We start from the raw sequence: 15,526 nt of genomic DNA, 5'->3' as shown, positions 1-15,526 counted from the left end.
CTCAAGTCTGCTCTGAAGTGTGCTGTTTGTCTAAACTTTGCATCAAGATTAAAACCAATGCCTATTAATTTTGAGATAAATATATCAAACATCTGTAAAATATATGATTTTCTGTTTAGAAACTTTTTAAAATTTTTATTAAAATATAATTTTAATGTTAATATTTCCTTTCTTTCCTTCCCCTCCTCCAACCCCTTCCATCTCCCTGCCAAATTAATGGCCTCTATTTCTTTGAAGACAGTGTGTGTGTGTGTGTGTGTGTGTGTGTGTGTGTGTGTGTTTGCGCGCACGCGATTGATTTTGGGCTGACCACTTGATATGGAATAAGCAATTTTCATGTACCCTTTCAATGCTTAAAAATCCATTTATACTCTAATACAATCCAGACTTTCATCAAATCAAAAACACTAAGTAAATTTTGTCAAATGTTTTTACATATAGGCAAAATACAATACCATAAAAACATAATTGTCTAAATTATCTGAAATGTTATTGGTTTTCTGTACTGCAATATACTCTCTTAGCTATATGCAATCCTTAAAATAACCTAAAGAGAATCCAATAGAAATTAAATTAATACAAGCTCAGAATGCCACACCACCATTGAGTAAATGTCTATAGCATTTTCTCTTAAGATCTGCTACTGAATAGTTTTTAAAGAATAAAAAAGTACCTGTAAAAAAAAAGTATATACTATAAGTGTGTTATATTTCATAGCACGACTTATGTTACTACACATTCCCAAGCTTAAGAACTATGTGATAGGCAACTAAAAACAAGCAAACAATAATTTCGAAAGCAAAGCAATAATTTCAAAAATACCTCATTCATGAATTTATTCATTTCTGTCAACCACTATCTTATAAGAACCATCACTATAAGGGAGCAGCAGCTTCCTGAAACATTGCTCTGAGAAACTTACCATCATTTTGGCCTTTGCTCTTCATCTCTTCCTTCCATGATAGAATGGTGCTCAGAGAAACATAGTCCCTTATGTATTCTTTGCGTCTCTCCTCTAAGGTCATCTTCAGCAAACGTTCTTGCAAAATAAAAGCAGAATCTCCATTTGTATTTAAATTTTAATCTTTGGAATTACTGAATACATTTAAAAATATTAATCATGCTACACTAGCCAAAGACTTAAGGAACACCAAAATGTAATCCAATGATTTCATTTTTAAGGGTTAAGGGAGTTCAAGTTAATTCCACAGTAGCAAGAAACATAAAATCAAAGTTGGTCAAGACAAAGCTCCTAAGGTAGCTCAGGAAATAAGAAATTTACTCTTCCCATCATTATCTGCTAACGCAGAGTACATGCAAAGTATACATTCACGGAGCTCAGGAACAATGATCTTTCAGTTCACGGGGCAAAGAGCAAATAAGTAAGGTATAAAGTAGCATCAATTAAATAAAATACCGACTACTGAAACAAGCAGTGAGAACATAAGAAACATAGCTACAAAGCCATCAGCAGTGACAGTGAAAAGTGTACTCTAAATCTGGTAATGGCAATGTGATATTAGAATATACATATTTTATATACGTACCTTGGTTTTAAGATTAAAATATAAAACTAACAGCATCTTAGAGTAGCAGATACCATTTATAAAGAGCTCAGGTGGTGCTAAGTATTTCCAATCACTAGAATAATTTTCATAACAACTCATTACTAATGAGCATAGTTAAGAGTCTTCCCATGAAAAGGTAAAATGTAAGGATGTTTCAACAAATATAACAATAATAAAAACATGCAGATATAAATAGCTTATTGAAACTTTAAGATGCTATCTGGCAGGGAAGGACCACAGAAGTGAAAAACAGCCAAAAATAAAGGAAAACAAAGCTGTACAGGGTCTTGTGTGGGATGCTGAGCTGTTACTCTCCCTTCAATTAAGAAAACCACTCATTTAAAGTTGATTATGAATATCCTAGTATGTGCACAAGAAGATACACTAGAAAGCAAAAAATAATGTAATTCTATTTTTTTAATATAAGATATAAAACTTTGGTCCTAGAAGAAGAGAGGACAGAAAACAGAAAAGAAAAAAAGAAAATTTGTCAAATTTGACAAGTTAGAAAGAATAATGAAATAAAATGTAGTTGTCAACAAGGTTATAAAGTCCAAGTGATATAAGGAATAGCTTTAATAAATACAAAGAGAAAAATACTATCTAGTTCTACAGGAAAGGCCTTATCAACACAAAACATCACAAAACATCCTGGAGCTTGTAGAACAGTGCTAACTAGCATTCGGAATGGGACAACTGGATTTAAAGCTTGACCCTATGTTACTTCATACAACTTTCTACCGTCATGAGTTGTGAGCATTAGTCGCATAATGCATCTAAGGGATTAAAAACAGCAGAGAGCACAAGATAGGACTTTAGTGACTATTATCTTAGTATGTTCATCATCATTACTGAATGACTTTAGAAATACTAGTCTCATTAAAATGTAAGTGAACTCCAGGAGACTATGAGACACTAAACAAAAAGAAAGTGAGGCCTGGTAAGTCTATCACCTGCAATCCTAGTACTTAGAAGTTGAAGCAAGAGAAATTCCACACATTCAGGGGTAACCTGGGCTAGACAATGATTTCTAGGCCAGCCTAAACTTCACAGGATTAGAGCCTGTCTGAAAAAGGATGGAGGAGGAGAAGAAGGGAGGGAGGGAGTGGGCAGGAAAGACAAAGAACACTGTTTTAGGCAGAGAGAAGATGAAGATGGTGAGAAAGTAAACATACTCAAGAATGAGTAAATGATGGCACAAGATCTCAAAGACTGTAAGTGACTGGATAAAGAGCACAGGCACAGCGTTAATCTTATAAACAAACAAGAAAAGCGCTTCTTCTACAATGGGAATAAATCCTAAATTAAATATATTTTTAAAAAAATGACACCATGGAGACACACATGCTAGGGCTGCTACTGTGCTGTGAAACAAGCTTTCTCCATGACATAAAAGGCAGTGACACCTGTCCATTATAGGATATCAGCTCACAAAGCAGAAAAAGGGGCTGACCCTCAGTGGCTAAAGCACTGCTGTAAAAGCTCAGATCACAGTGCAGAATTATTACAGCTATACATCAGGCTGAGAAACATTATGAAGCAACTGTTTATGTAAATGTCAGAAGTTATAGACAGAAAAAAAACTGTCATTCTATTTATTTAGAAGTAACTACATACTTAGAACAAACAACACCAAATATAATCCAATAAAAACAAAGAGATAAACAGCAACACTTGAAGTGAAAATACACATTAAATGATTCTAAATCAGGCCACAAAATAGTAGAACAATATTTATTTAACGTATGTGCTTTTTAGGAACACTTGAGTTAGTTGTTTAAGCAATGAAACACACAAAAGGCAAAAGACATACACACAGTTTCTTGAGTGTTACCAAAAACTCACTTCTATTAATGTTTCATCTTTACAATGAGCCCTTTCTCTGTGAACCAAGTATATACACAGTTCTACATGGTGTACTGAATTATAATATGTTTCTAAAATGCCTTGACATTTCAATGAACTGGGTAAGGCTTCATCTAGATTTCAATAACAGCTGCAAAAGTACTCAGCCATCAACTCTCCAGTGGGATGAAAGGGAAAAGGTCATGCATCCCATTGGTTTCTTTATTGTACGAGAAAGCCTGAATTCCCTTTCGGTGGAATAACAGATGATATTTCACACCTGACTGTTCCAAAAACAGACATCCCTAGAAGACAGATACAAAGCATTCACTTTATATATTTCCCTTTAACTTTAAGCTTTATGCAAAAATAGCTTAGTTTGGGATAAAAGAAAATAACTTTACTAAAAGCCTTTTTTATGCATTTGCTTCTTTATTAAAATGAAAAAAAAAAAAAAAGAACTTGGTCAAGGGGCCATGCATGGTTTGACCTAGGCCCTCTGCATATACATACAGTTATACAGCTTGGTCTTCGTGTGGAACTCCTAACAGTAGGAGCAGGGGCTGTCTCTGACTCTGTTGCCTGCCTTTGAGACTCTTTGCCCCTACTGAGCTGCCTTGTCTAGCCCCAGTAGGAGAAGATGCACCCAGCCTTAGTGCATCTTCATATGTCAAGACTGGTTAATATTAATGGGAGGTCTCCCCTTTTCTGAAAAGTAGGAGTCATGAGTGGAAAGAAAGGGGAAAAGGACTGTGGGGAGAGAATGTAGGAGAAACTTTGGTTAGTACCTTAATTAATTAATTAATTGAAAAGACTTGGTTATATTTTTCCTATAAAAGAAACAAAAGGCAAAAACAGTAAGATACTGAAAATTCTTAAATGTCTGCTTATCACAATCTATGTGTATAGATGTTACTTTAGGAGCAGTTTGTCTAATATAGTAAAAACAGTTCTTAGGTAGTCACTATAATTTCAATGGTTCATGTTACCAAGTACAATGTAAATTGATTTTACACTATATTTTACTACCATCAATGATGCAAAGCTGGAGAGATGGCTCAGCAGTTACAAACACTAGCTTAACTAGTTAAGAACACTTCCAGAGGTCCTGAGTTCAATTCCCAGCAACCACATGGAAGCCCATCTATAATGGGATCTGATGCCCTCTTCTAGCAAACAGGTGTGCATGCAGATAGAACACGGATTAAATAAACAAATAAATAAATAAATAACTTTTCCGATGCTCACATTAGTGTGTTCAATTTAAATTGCTACTACAAAAGCTAAGCACTAATAAAACGTCTCACTAGTTCACGTACCTGGCTCTTTCCTGATCTGTTTGCTTGTTTAGTTTTCCCCAGCACCAGGTGTAGGGGCTCACTGAGGTCAGCATGTGCTCTACCTGTGAGCTATGTCCCAGCCCTGCAGTCAAGCTCTCAAGCTAAAGAGTATTTGTTCTGTGACACTTTGACTTTTAGTTCTCTCAGCACTCACACTCATTGAAACAATGACACTAAAGCGAATCTTTCAATATTTAAAGGATACTTTAACTGCGCTACTCGACCATATTCATACTTCCCTGCAGTTGATTTGAATACTCCCTCCTCGATACTTTTTTTTCATAAAGCAGGCACTACTTAGAGAATTGTTTCTAATTCTCACTTTTAAGTCCATTGTTTGGTCAAAAGGTTCACAAAGGACAGAGACTTGCAACAAAAATGTTTAACAAGCTATCAGCAAGAAAATCAACTTTCAACTGAGTTACCCCCTTTAGCCCCGTTCCGTAAGAAGACAGTCCTGAGGAAATGGTACACCCTTGCTCCATCTTTTATATGCAAATTTGGTGCAAGTTGGTAGTAGCAATGCAAATAGTTTTTCTGAAATTGGGGTCGGAGGTTGAGGTAAGAAAACAGGTTAAAAGAGAAGAAAGAAAAAGATGAAGAAAAATATGCCAGAGAATCAAGCATTACATCACAATATGACCTATGAAACTGAGATGAGACAGACAGGAGGAGAAAAAGAACTTATCGCACAGTTCTATTTCTTAAAGGAATCCGTGCCGCTGTCAATCTAACGGATTTGGATAAGCCTCGATGTGCACAAAACTCAGGGATGGAAGGGTTCATTCACAGAGTGCTCGCTGTCTTACTCCGTGCGACTTCACACTATGAATGAGGATGCAACAGAGAACCACATTGCCGAGGAAAGCCCATTCAGACTTCTCCGAGGGCACTTATTCTCTCCGACAAGATGCTCCTTTTGGGTTCCAAATTTCAAAAGTCACACTGCAGCTGAGCATAGCGGGGACCCCAGCCACTTTGGGATGTCAGGAGGACAGAGGCTGGGACCGGAGGAAGGCAGGTGCGGGTGCAGATGCTCCCCAGGCTCAGCAACTGCAGCCAGAGCGACACCGGCCGGCCGGCACCGGTCCGCGGGACACCCGGCGGGAGGTACAAAGTGCCAGCTGGGGTCCTGACCAACTTGTACCCTAGCCCGGGGGCGCGCGCCTGCCGGGAGGCGAGCACGCGGGGTAGGAGGTGACCCGGCGCCCGGAGGGGTGTGCGCCCACAAGTGCGCGAGCCGCAGGTGCCCGGGCGGCGCGTGGCCGGTGGCGTGCGCGCGCGTGGACGCGGCCGCGGGCAGGAGCGGCACCGGCCGAGAGAGAGAGGGCGCGAGGAGGCTGCGGGCGGAGGGCGTCGCGCCGCCCCGCCGGGCCCCCGCCCCCACCCACCCGCCGCCCGTCCCCGGGGTCGCGGGGCCGGTTACCTTTCTCCTCTCTCCACACCTTTTTCTTCTTGTTGCTGGGGTACATGCTGCCGTGGGGGTGGCTGGCTTTAAGCTGCAAGTTCCCCAGGCTCACGGGCAAACAGGGTGTGTGGAGTGTGGGGGGTGGATGGAGGGGACACTCGGGAGGGAAAAGTGCAAAGGCTCTGCGTCCCGCGCCGCTAGCCGCTGGCCCGTCGCCGCCCTCCTCCCTCGACCCGCCCGCTCTGCCAGGCGGCCGCCGCCACAGCAGCACCTCAGAGCCTGTCAACTAGGTCACGCCTCGCGCTAACCTAACACCCGCGCAGGCCCCGCCTCCCGGCAGCCAGGCAGCGCCGCCGCCCATTGGCTGCTCCGCCCGCCGCTCTCCCGGCTCTAGCCAAGGCGCGCCCCTACTTCAGCCTCAGGGCGCAGGCGCAGGCGCAGGCTTGGGCTCGACGCCGAGGACGTTGGGGAGCTGGAAGGGGCGGGGCCAGAGCTCGAGGAGCGGGGAGGCTGCTTCACGACGGAGGCGGGGCGTGCAGCCACCGCCTGCGGGGAGCGGGAGGAGCAGGGCCTGAGGGCGTGGCCTGCCAGCAGGTGTGCCTGATGACCCAGACCCCGCTGACAATGATGAGAGTCTAGGGGACTGTAGAATGAAGAAGAGGTCACCCGTCCTAGAAGTTGTAACCGCCTCGTCTGAACAGGTTTTACCTGACGCTTTCCTCTCGGTGGACAAATAGAACCAAAAGAAAAGATCCAGACCGTGTGCAACCCGCTGCTCAATCGTGGGTTAGAGATTTAGTTAGAATTCTGTGAAGTTTCAAAAGCTTCACAGTACACAGGGCCAACTCGAGAGTTTTAAGATCTGGTGACCAAAATGTATGAGAACCAAGTCCCACATCAAAGTAAATCCAACTAGTGCCTGGTTGTCTTTTATTCCTGATTGACTTCAAAACAACTTCTCATCCAAAGATCTAGCTCCATCCTAGGTAGTTCTCTCATGATTCAGGAAATCCAATTGCCAGAGAATCTACCTCAAGAGCAGTGACCTAGAACATAGAACTTTTGCACCCTCTTCTTTGCACCCCAAACTTATCTCTCCACGAAGCTGGCTTAGTGGATTTGGGAAACTCACATCTATTCATCAATTTAGGATCAATATAGTTATATGCATTGGCAAATAACTTTAGGGAACACGGTTTGTTCGTTTGTTTGTTTTTTAGAGTGGGTCTTTTGTAGCTCAGGCTTGCCACAATTTAGGGATTCTCGTGCCTCAACCTTAAACTGCCTTCCACCAAAGAGAAGTAAAACGCATTAAAATAATAATAATAATAATAATAATAATGACAATGACAATGACAAAGAAAAGGGAAAAGAGAGACCAAGCTGAGAATTGTAAAGAATGGAAGAATGTTTGAGTAATGAGACTTAAAAATGAATTCACAACATCATAAAACAGTAATATTTATTTTGACATTTTTCTTTGGGATTTTTCTTTAAATGCTATCAAATACATAAAACATTATTTTTGTTGGGAGAAAAAAGCTTCAAGAAGGAAGCCTTTGAAATCACACTGATAATGAAATAAGAAGGGCTTTGACTCATGTAGAATCCAGATAAAATGGCAATGGGGTAGACTTTGGGAGGAAAGATGACGAAGTTCTCATGGATGGTCAAGGCAGTGTTAACATTAACCAAGAGGTGTGGTTTGACACATGGAGGATGTCCCTCAAAGGACCAAGCATCCAAAGCTTTCTTCCTGAATGTGCCACAATTCCAAGGTGGTGAGACCTTTAAGAAGTAGGTCCTAGGGATGTCACTGAGGCCTGTTTCCAAAGAGAATTATGAGAGTCTTGTTTGTGCTTCTCTGCTTTCTAGCTTGACATGTAACATTCCATCCATGATGTGGCACCATCACCAGAGACTCATACTAATGGGGCCACCTAGTCTTGGACTTGAGCCTCCAGGACCATATGGCAAAATGGGGGTACCTTTATTTCCTAAGTAGCCTGCCTTGGGTATTTCATGATGTCATTATGAGCCAGATCAGCATCTAAAGATCATATTTCATTCAGGAAAAATTTGACTTATTTAAAAGTCCTCAACGTTAGGTGTCTGCCAGAGAGTGCTTCCTACCAGGTAGCTCTTCCTCAGGGAGGCTGCACACCAGCCTAGGGTCCTTCCACCATGTCCTTCCACCATGCTGCACTGTTAACATCTCATGTCAGCTCAAAGGCTTTTATTGTGTTGAGCCAATGATATTTACGAAGTAATGGTTTAAGTACTTAGTGGTAATTATTATAATAATAAAAAGTATCATTCCAAAAAGGTTAAACTGTCTCTCAAACATTCCGGAAATGTTCAGCTCTCAAAACAGTTCATGATTCTTCCCCTCCATTTGATCTCCTTGGAGTGCTCCTGTCTGGATACCTTTGTTGCACGCTCAGGTAAGCAGTGTGAAAAGCCAAGCGCCACCCAGGTCCTTCTCGTGCCTTCGTGTTCATATCGAATCTGCTCAATTTTACCTTGTGGATTAGTCTGCAATGCTCTAGTTTCCAACAGAAATGCTGTCTGGATCACCCTGAGCCACTAGAGAAACTTCCTCACCAGCCTCGCTGTTCACTTCTGACCTCTACCCAGTCTCTTCACCACCACATCTCTCACTGTCTTGTCAGAGAAGACCATGCCATCCCATTGGTGGAAATTAAGGACTTTTATTGCTCTTTGCTAAGGACTGAATTGTGTTCCACCCACCTCAATATTTCTGGGTTTGTAGTCCTTCGATGCAATGCAGTTATATCTGGAAAGAATATTGTTAAGAGGCAGGGTCATAGTCTGATAGGACATAACCTTTTTAATGGGAGAGAGAGCTGGCCTTCCCTCCCTTGCCTATCCTTTCTCTGCCATATAAAAATACAGAGAAAGCAGGTGTCTTCAAGCCAACAGGAGGATCTTCATCAGAACTCTACCACCCTGATATCCTAATCTCAGGCCCTCAGCCTCCAAAAGAGTGGGTAACTCTTTCTGTTACTTAAGCCCTCTATTCTGTGGTATTTTATTTTGGCCACACTAAGTTTACTAGTACAGTCATGAAGAATGGAGTGACCATCTTCCACCATTCCAGCCCTATACCATTTTCTACCCACATCGCACCCCCAATCTGTAGTCTAGATATACCCTCATTTATGAATTTTCATTTGTTTGAGCATACCTTGTCCTCACCACATGGCCTTCTTCCATGTCAACACTACATCTGAAACATGATTTGTGTGATTAACTTATTCTCATCCTTTTGACACTACTTTAGCATCATGTTCTTAGGTCTGGCATTGCTTGTATATACCTGTGATCCCTACACTCAGGAGACTGAGACCAAAAGACTGTAAGTTTCATACCACCCTGGGCTACTGAGACTATCTACGAATGAGGAAAGAAAAAAATTCCAAATAACGTCATTCTCTATCAAACCATCCTCGATTCCCACTTGATCTCTACTCCCAGTCTCTCTATCTGTGTCATCGGTGCTCCTTTAACTACATAAGAAGTACCTTCATAGTTTATCATTTTTTCATTTGTGATTACAGAAGAGAGACAGACTACTACAGTCAGGCAGTAAATAACATTTTTCTAACAATGAACCACATATATGATGGTATTGCCATAAAATTATAAAAGAGCTATAGAGTTCTAATTGTCTAGCGACATCAGAGCCATTGTAGCCACATATCACAATGCATCCACCATCTGTCTATATGGATGCTGGGGCAAACATATTGTTATGTAGAAGAACAGCACATGCAATCGTATACATTACATATGACCTGACTGTATTACTAAATGACTGTTACTGGTTAATTCATTGACTTTTCTATAACTTTTGTCTTTCTATAAATTTGATCATTTTTATAGTATATTTCTCTACTTATAAAAGTGACATTCTCTATTGAAAGAATGCCATGTCATGCTTGCAGCAGCTATGTACATCTTATGTTCACACTGTCTGTGGACTGCATCAGGAGGTCAGTGTGTGTGATTACCCCGTACTATGTATGGTTATCAAGTACATTCTGTAATATTTGCACAAAGAGAAATTTCTCACACTGTATCTCCATCTTGAAAGAGTATGTGACTGTACAAAAAAAAGTGACTACTGAACAGAGATTGAAGGAATGTAGTCACAAGTTACTGAATACTAGCAGCCGCCATAAACTGAAAATTGAAGATTAAAGAATGTATTCTGAGGGCTGGGAGATGTCTCAGTAGTTAAGAATACTTAGTGCTATCACAAAGAACCTGTGTTTAGTTATCAACAGCCACACCTATCTCCAATACTAGGGATCTGATGACCTCTGACATTCAATGGCATATATGTGATATAGATAAATGCGTGCAAATAAATACCTATACATAAATATAAGGTAAACAGCTTTATTCTAGGCTATGTTCTGGCTTAGCAGTAGAGCCTTTGCCTGGCATTCCAAAGACCCTGAGTTCAATTATCAGCACAACAACAAAAAAGAATAAACAAAAGAGAGAGGGAGAGACGTGTGTTCTTCCCTAGTGCCTCCAAAAGAGGCGCTTGGCTTTCACTGTCTAATCGTTATTTCAGATGTCTGTCCCCAGGAACTGAAAGAGAATAAATTTATATCATTTTAACCCTCTAAATTTATGATGATTTGTTACTATAGCAATGGAAAACTAACAAAGGGAGTAATCTAAAAATCCATGACAATAGTCTTTCTGAAATAATTGCTTGCACTCAATGTAAAAGTCGTGTATACTTTAGATAAAATTTCTCAACCTGTTCTACCTTTTAGATATTCTTAATATTTCCGGTCTTTTCCTTGAACACTCATTTTGGAACAAAACAGATTTGTCCCATAGTCTTCTTATCTGCCATAGCCTAGGGATGCCTTAATCTTAGGAATGCTGTCAGTACTTAATTACTCCTTGCTGTGATATGGATATGCTTGTGTGTCCTTTGCAAGGCTCCATGTGCTAAGATTTAACCTCCATTATGAGATACTGGAGAAGGTCAATAACTTGGTCTTACAATAATGTTTTGGAGATGGTTAGAATTATATATGGTCAGCAGTGTAGAGACCCCATGGTTGAATGTGGTGGCTTTATAAGAAGGGGAAGAGCAGGCCAGCAAGGTGGCTCAGCAGGCAACGGTCCTGGCTACCACGCCCAACAACGTGAGGTAAATGCCCTCAGGACTCTCAAGGTGGAAGGAGAAAACTGACTCACTCAAATTGTTCTCTGACTGCCACATTTGCGCATGGCATGTGTATATCCACCTCCTACAAATTAAATAAAGAAATGTGACCCGGAAAGGGAAGATCCTAGAAGAAATGTGCTTGTACAGGGTGGACTCCCTGCCTTTGCTGCTGTGTGATACCCTATAACTATGTCTGGGCTTTGCTAACAGGATGTGGCTCCTACACTTTTGCACACCCTGGACTGTGAACTGAACTAAACCTCTTTTCTATAACATTATCCAGCCTCAAGCATCTTCATATAGTATAGTTAAAGGGGGCGGTGGGGCAGAGAGATGGCTCAGTGATTAAGAGCACTGACTTCTAGAGGTCCTGAGTTCAATTCCCAGCAATCACATGGTGACTCACAACTATCTGTAATGAGATCTGATGCCCTCTTCTGGTGTGTCTGAAGAGAGCAATAGTGTGCTCATATGCATAAAATAAATAAATCTTTTTTAAAAACGATAATATGTGTCTCTAGAGGTAACACAAAGGAAGATTCTCCAATGATCCTGAACAGTTGAACTTAGTATAAAAACATACATACTAGGCTTATGGTATCTCCTTCCGTATTAGGAAGTCACCTCTACTTATTTTAAGTTTAGCCTTCGTCTCCAACCACAAGAATGGCAGACTAAATAGGGTCCCTTCTCATAGCCTGCTCTTCCCAAACACCCAGCCAAGCTTCATTCCAACTTCAAAGGAACTTCCAAGAAGCCCATTGGCCCAAGAGTGAGGAAGTGGTTGCTTAGCAACTGAGTCTTGAATCCCACAGACCTGAGAAGAGGAAGCTTGTGGGCCAGCCACCTAATTCAGCCCGTGTTAAAGTAAAAAGGAGCTGCTTAGGAGATGAATCCCTTGGCTTTGTTAGTAGAGATATTGATCATTATCGAGGTCACAACCAAAAGTAAGTGTATCTGTCCTTACAATTCTCTATAAATGTCTCCTCTCTTCTCACTAACTGCGCCAAGACTTTAAGCCAGTTAGAAAGTCAGAAGGAACCTCACTAACTTCCCAGTTAACAATAATTTTAAACAAGAACTTAAGACAATACTGATTGGAGGTGTGTGTGTTTGTGTGTGTGTGTGTGTGTGTGTGTGTATGTGTATAATATATATACATATATATTATATATACATATAAAATATATATAAAAGAGAGAAGAGGGGAGACAGGAGAGAGAGAAAGAGAGAGATATCTATAAGGAAGCTATAATCTTTATAAAGTAGAGCTATTTAGGCCAGAGAGTTAAGTCAAATCAACAACTTTAAAGGACTACTATGGGATCAAAGGGTAGAAAAATTCTACAAACTTTTATCCTTGTAAATACTTGATACAATCACAATTTTATTTCTGAAGCTTCAATGTTACCTCCAAGGTCACTATCTTAAAAAGGAAGTTATTTTGCCTTGTTTCCTTGTCCATTTCTCAGAGTCGTTTTATGGAATATGCAAAAAATTTAGTCATAAGATTCAATACAAAGAACATTCATTTGGATTTGACCCAGAAGTTTAAGGTTAGCTTACTCCCTGAAAATTAATTAATGTTATACATCATATAATAGAATAAAATAAAAAAACATATGACCACCCCTATTAATGCAGAAAAAGCACCTGACAAAATACAACACATTTGCAATTACAAACACTCAATAAACTAAAGTGAATTTCCATGAAGCCAATGAAAAAGCGTAGCATCCTGAAAGGTCATCCACAGCTAACACAATAAACAATGAAAAGGTTACATCTTTCCCTGAAATCAGGAATAAGTGGAGAATGCGCACTCTTGCCCCTGTATTAAAAGTCCGTGCTATGGACAGAAGGAGGAATTTGGACCCTACCTCATACCATATACATAAATTAATTCCGATTGGATAAGAGACATAAACAGAAGCTGAAGCTTTAAAACTCTAAAAGAGTGAAGCAAAGCATGCTGCCCCCAGATGAGGTAATCACGGGCTTAGATTTTCCACCAAGAGCATAATCAAAAAGAGAAAAAGAGCCCACTGGATGTCAATTAAAAATGATTCTATTTCAAAAGAGGCCATCAGAGAACTGGAGAAAAAAAAATGACAATTCACACCCAGTAGGAGTTTAGTACTCAGGGACTAGAGAGATGGCTCAGTCATTAAGAGTGCTGGCTGCCATTCCAAGGGTCCTAAGTTCCCAGCAACCACATGGTGGCTCACAGCCATCTGTAATGAGATCCGATGCCCTCTTCTGCCCAATTCCTTCTTCTATCAGATAGGCATCCATGCAAATAGAGCACTCACATGCATAAAATATGTAAGTAAATCTTTCTTAAAAAGAAAATAAAAGAGTTTATTAGTACTCAGAATATATAAAGATACCTTACACAGCACCCAAATGACTCACTTTTTAAATAGGTGAAGGGATTTATTGGAGATTTTTACAAACAAGATGTACAGGTGGCCACTCTCACACACAACAAAAGAAATTTTGCATTAAGGTCATTAAGGAAATGAAAAGTGAAACCATAATTAGAAACTCCATTACACCCATTAAAAAGGGTTACTGTAGAAAACGGAGCTGTTTTCCTTGGTGCACACCTGATGAGATGTGTCACTAGCAGTTCTCCTGGAGCCATCAATCAAAATTCTGCCGGAATTCAGACTCGTGCCACATCTGCTCAAACCCGTATGTCTGATCCAGACATAAAGCTCAACGCATGGGGCCAATCTTTCTGTCATTCAGCAACCGATATAGACTGCACCATCATAACAGGAAAGGTGTCTTGAGGGCATGACCTCACACTGAAAAGGCTCCAACTGGCAATGACACAAATTTATCATAAAGGAGAAGAAGGCTTGGACTGAAAACCCAGCTAGGGGGACTCTGCTGATCCTCAGAAGCAAGTCTTCCAGATGACAAGGAGTGGAGTTGTACTTGTGTTGATTGTAACTTTACAGAATTTAGAATCCTGTAGGAGACAGGTGTGTATTGGAGAAATTATCTTAACTACACTAATCGAGATGGGAGCCATTAGCTGATTGGGATTCTAGGCTATATAAAATATGGTGAAGTGGAGCTGAGTAGTGTGTGCCCACCCCTTTCTGCTTCAGATTGTAGGTACAGTGTAACCAGCTGCGCCAGGCTCCTGCAGCAAGTCAAACCCAAATGTCCATCACAAAAGCATGTTGTAGCTGTACAATGAAATATTACTCAGCAAAATAGAGCACAATATGGCTAAGCCTTGAAAATATTATGCTAAGCAAAAGAAACTAGGTACAGAAGAATATATGTTTTACAACTTTGTGGATGTAAAAAGCCTTAAAAGATTCAACTTCTCAAAGGCTGAAAGTACATTGAGTTACCATGGGTTCCACAATATGGAACGATTAGGAACCATATTCCAGAGTGTGGACACTTTACCCTTTCTTAGAAATGGGAACAAAACACCCATAGAAGGAGTTACAGAGACAAAATTTGGAGCTGTGACGAAAGGATGGACCATCTAGTGACTGCCATATGCAGGGATCCATCCCATAATCAGCTTCCAAATGCTGACACCATTGCATACACTAGCAAGATTTCGCTGAAAGGACCCAGTTATAGCTCTCTCTTGTGAGACTATGCCGGGGCCTAGCAAACACAGAAGTGGAGGCTCACAGTCAGCTATTGGATGGGTCACACGGCCCCTAATGGAGGAGCTAGAGAAATTACCCAAGGAGCTATAGGGAACTGCAACCCTATATGTGGAACAACAATATGAACTAACCAGTACCCGGGAGCTCTTGTCTTTAGCTGCATATGTATCAAAAGATGGCCTAGTCGGCCATCACTGCAAAGAGAGGCCCATTGGACTTGCAAACTTTATATGCCCCAGTACATGGGAACGCCAGGGCCAAAAAGGGGGAGTGGGTGGGTAGGGGATTGGGGGAGTGGGTATGGGGGACCTTTGGGATAGCATTGAAAATGTAAATGAGGAAAATACCTAATTAAAAAAAATTATTACAATGCATCTGTAGTAAAAAACAGTTTGCAGTTTTCTATAGCAACTTTTATTCATTTAACCTTGCTTCATATTGCAACAGAATTAATTTTAAAAAGGAAAAAAAACCTATGGTGAAATTAATAACATGCTCTA

General features: G+C 40.7%; 2 protein-coding genes across 13 annotated transcripts in view; one reads left to right on the top strand and one right to left on the bottom strand.

The window, feature by feature from the left end:
• Positions 1-6,598, bottom strand: part of Macrod2 (mono-ADP ribosylhydrolase 2) — a 1,997,664-nt gene extending 1,991,066 nt beyond the window's left edge. For 10 of the 12 annotated variants that reach the window (XM_006500246.3, XM_006500249.3, XM_017319283.2 and 7 more), the window contains exons 1-2: positions 6,180-6,598; positions 923-1,039 (exon numbers count right to left, since the gene is read on the bottom strand). In XM_006500246.3, the coding sequence (XP_006500309.1) occupies positions 923-1,039; positions 6,180-6,225 (163 nt within the window). In that variant the 5' untranslated portion in view covers positions 6,226-6,598. The remainder of the gene's footprint in view (positions 1-922; positions 1,040-6,179) is intronic. The other 2 variants (NM_001013802.3, NM_028387.1) reach the window with 2 other exon arrangements.
• A 5,592-nt stretch (positions 6,599-12,190) lies between these two features.
• Positions 12,191-15,526, top strand: part of Sel1l2 (sel-1 suppressor of lin-12-like 2 (C. elegans)) — a 160,112-nt gene continuing 156,776 nt past the window's right edge. Inside the window, exon 1 of the mRNA NM_001033296.2 lies at positions 12,191-12,326. Coding sequence (NP_001028468.1) covers positions 12,269-12,326 — 58 coding nt within the window. The 5' untranslated portion in view covers positions 12,191-12,268. The remainder of the gene's footprint in view (positions 12,327-15,526) is intronic.

Source organism: Mus musculus, chromosome 2 (assembly GCF_000001635.26).
Source record: "Mus musculus strain C57BL/6J chromosome 2, GRCm38.p6 C57BL/6J".
In the NCBI taxonomy this organism is placed as follows: Eukaryota; Metazoa; Chordata; class Mammalia; order Rodentia; family Muridae; genus Mus; species Mus musculus.
Note: the sequence above shows the minus strand (reverse complement) of the source record. Positions and strands in the feature narration are given on the sequence as shown.